General features: G+C 43.8%; 1 protein-coding gene across 5 annotated transcripts in view; it reads right to left on the reverse strand.

Moving 5' to 3' along the window:
• The window catches only part of LOC111871118 (zinc finger protein 271-like), a 19,535-nt gene that overhangs the window by 4,688 nt on the left and 11,350 nt on the right, over positions 1-3,497 (reverse strand). For 3 of the 5 annotated variants that reach the window (XM_023863954.2, XM_023863953.2, XM_023863952.2), the window contains one exon: positions 19-1,639. In XM_023863954.2, coding sequence (XP_023719722.1) covers positions 149-1,639 — 1,491 coding nt within the window. In that variant the 3' untranslated portion in view covers positions 19-148. Of the gene's footprint in view, positions 1-18; positions 1,640-3,497 lie in introns of those variants that run through there. The other 2 variants (XM_033754116.1, XM_033754115.1) reach the window with 1 other exon arrangement.

Below are 3,497 nucleotides of genomic sequence, written 5' to 3' on the forward strand. Positions count from 1 at the left end.
ACTATGTAAGATGTATCTTCAGACTACCCTTCTGACTGAATGACTTAGTACACACGTCACAGCAAAACGGGCGCTCTCCACTATGTATGCGCTGATGTACCTTCAGACTACTCCGATCACTGAATGACTTAGTACACACCACACAGCTCTACGCTTGCTCCCCACTATGTATGCGCAAATGCTTCCTCAGACAATATCGACGACTGAATGACTTATTACACACAACACAGCAAAATGGCCGCTCTCCACTATGTATGCGCTGATGTACCTTCAGATAACACTGCTGCCTGAATGACTTATTACACACAACACAGCAAAACGGCCGCTCACCACTATGTATGCGTTGATGTATCTTAAGACTAGTCGGGTGACTGAATGACTTAGTACACACGTCACAGCAAAACGGCTGCTCTCCACTATGTAAGCGCTGATGTATCTTCAGACTACCCTTCTGACTGAATGACTTACTACACACGTCACAGCAAAACGGGCGCTCTCCACTATGTATGCGCTGATGTACCTTCAGACTACTCCGATCACTGAATGACTTAGTACACACCTCACAGCAAAACAGGCGCTCTCCACTATGTAAGTGCAGATGATTACTCAGACCACTCCGATCACTGAATGACTTAGTACACATGTCACAGCAAAATGGGCGCTCTCCACTATGTAAGCGTTGATGTATCTTCAGACTACCCTGATGACTGAATGACTTGGTACACACATCACAGCAAAATGGGCGCTCTCCACTATGTATGCGCTGATGTACCTTCAGACTACTCAGGCGACTGAATGACTTAGTACACACATCACAGCAAAACGGCTGCTCTCCACTATGTAAGCGCTGATGTATCTTCAGACTACCCTTCTGACTGAATGACTTAGTACACACGTCACAGCAAAACGGGCGCTCTCCACTATGTATGCGCTGATGTACCTTCAGACTACTCCGATCACTGAATGACTTAGTACACACCTCACAGCAAAACAGGCGCTCTCCACTATGTATGCGCTGATGTATCTTCAGTGTACTCAACCGACTGAATGACTTAGTACACACATCACAGGAGAACGGGCGCTCTCCCCTATGTATGCGCTGATGTACCTCCAGACTACTCAGGTGACTGAATGACTTAGCACACATGTCACAGCAAAACAGGTTCCCTCCACTATGTATGCGTTGATGTATCTTCAGACTACCCTTCTGCCTGAATGACTTACTACAAAGGTCACAGGAAAACGGCCGCTCTCCACTGTGCATGCGCAGATGCCTCTTCAGACCACTCTGAAAACTGAATGACTTAGTACACACGTCACAGCAAAACGGGTGCTCACCACTATGTATGCGTTGATGTATCTTCAGACTACCCTTCTGACTGAATGACTTAGCACACACATCACAGCAAAACGACCGCTCTCCACTATGTATGCGTTGATGTATCTTCAGACTACCCTGCTGACTGAATGACTTAGTGCACATGTCACAGCAATATGGCCGCTCTCCACTATGTATGGGTTGATGTGTCTCGCACTGATGAGCCCTCAGATTACACTGTTCAGTGAATGATTTATCACACTCATCACAGGAATATCGCCGCTCCCCACTGCATACAGGTTGAAGGTCATTCAGAGTACTCTGCAACACAAGAGGAAATAACATGGAAAACCCTCCCATGAAGAGAAATAATTTTGAAACTCTTCACAACAGAGATGTTAGAAGGGTAGGAGAGAGAGGGTAGACAGAGGGGAGGAAAGACGCAGACAGAGCAGGGGTGTGCGCATGCATCGGTGTCCATCAGCATGTATGGGTGACTGAGTGAATATAAGTCAAGCTGCACTATTATTATATAATAAATTACAGAATTAAATAGTATTATGCATTTGTGAGGCTTTATTTTTATTTTTATTTTTATTATTATTATTATTATTATTATTATTATTATTATTATTTGGCTCTACAGCCTTTTGTTGGACTGTGGCCGCGTTTTCACTTTCTTGATCCCATACAGAGACCATAGGACTCCTAAAACAGGGGATCAGCCCATCATAAGGTCGCTACCTACACAGGGAACAAAAAATACAAATCTCTATAGCTGTCTGATTAACAGTGGATAGCACACAAAAATGAAACAACAATAAGTGCTAACTTACGAAATGACCGCAAGACAGGGCTACTGCGAAGTGCGTAGACACATTGCGACTGATGGTGTCAGTCAGTCACTAGGTCTTGGTTCCAAGCTTCATCTGGGGCTCATGAACAGAGTCCTGTTTGACAGTTACAGCCTTGTTTCTGTGAGGCACCCTCTCTGATGAGAGGACAGGTCTGTCTCTTGTGTATGCTGCTGGCCCTTGCCAGTGCAGTCATTCTTGTGGCCGAGTCCCCTGGTACTCGAGACCATATTTTACTGTCTCCGATTTGAGAGTTCCCTTTTCATCGCATCCTACGACTCGCAGGGTCACGGTGGACATATTCAACCCCGCCTCCACATGTGGACAAACCTAGATAAATCCTTCAAACAATTTATATAAAAATGACAAAAAGAGAAGAATAGAACAGATTCAGTTAGACATGGCCATCCCGGTACCATGAACAAACCCATGTTAATCATCTCCTAGGATGCCACGTAATGTTCCCTGACCACGAAGAAGTTCCGCATTTGTCAGAACGTGGGAGCTCCTTCTGCATGTGTAAAATTGTACTGGGCACACCCTGTGTAGAAGCATGTGTGGGGGCATGTTCCAACAGATGCATGTTTCAGGCAATTTTGCCTGATTCAAAGGAATCTAAGCATGATTTCCTCCTTCCTGATGTAGCTCAAGTACTGCCACACCAGAGCACATGCCTTCACTGACTCCAGTTTGTTATCCTGCATGTTGGTCCACATCACTCCAAATCCAAATGAGTCATCACAATGACACACCTTAAGGCAGGAACAGAGGCATCTGCTGAAGTGCCAGGTTTATTCAGTATACTTCGGACGATGTGCAATGTCAAGGATATCTGTATAATGTCACCCAAAAATCTTTGCAGAATCATTACTTATCCTCTCACAGATACTCTACACAATGACAACTCTCTCTTATGGCACAGATACAGACTGAATCAATGTTTAAAAAAATTACAATCTTCAACATTTACAGTTGCTGGCAACCCTATGATGTAGTACAAAGAGAAGTGTCACTGCACTTGATGGTCAAGGAGTATGTGGCAAATTTTCTTCCTCTAGACTTTGTCTGAAATACTTTTCACGTTACATAATACAGTAAAAAATGGCCTAGAATCTTAAGGGTCCAGAACACTCTTCTGCTGAAGGCAGGTTTCCATTTAATCAAGGTATACTATAATAATTAAACCACGACATGCACGTATTTGAGACAAAATAAAATAACACACTCATTAATTTATTCACACTAAAATCACTGGACACAAGCAAACATTCCACTGAGTAAAAGTAAAAAGTAAAGGTATCCCTGTAACAGGCCATGGAGGCCCA

The sequence above is a fragment of the Cryptotermes secundus genome, unplaced genomic scaffold, assembly GCF_002891405.2.
Source record: "Cryptotermes secundus unplaced genomic scaffold, Csec_1.0 scaffold250, whole genome shotgun sequence".
NCBI classification, from domain to species: Eukaryota; Metazoa; Arthropoda; class Insecta; order Blattodea; family Kalotermitidae; genus Cryptotermes; species Cryptotermes secundus.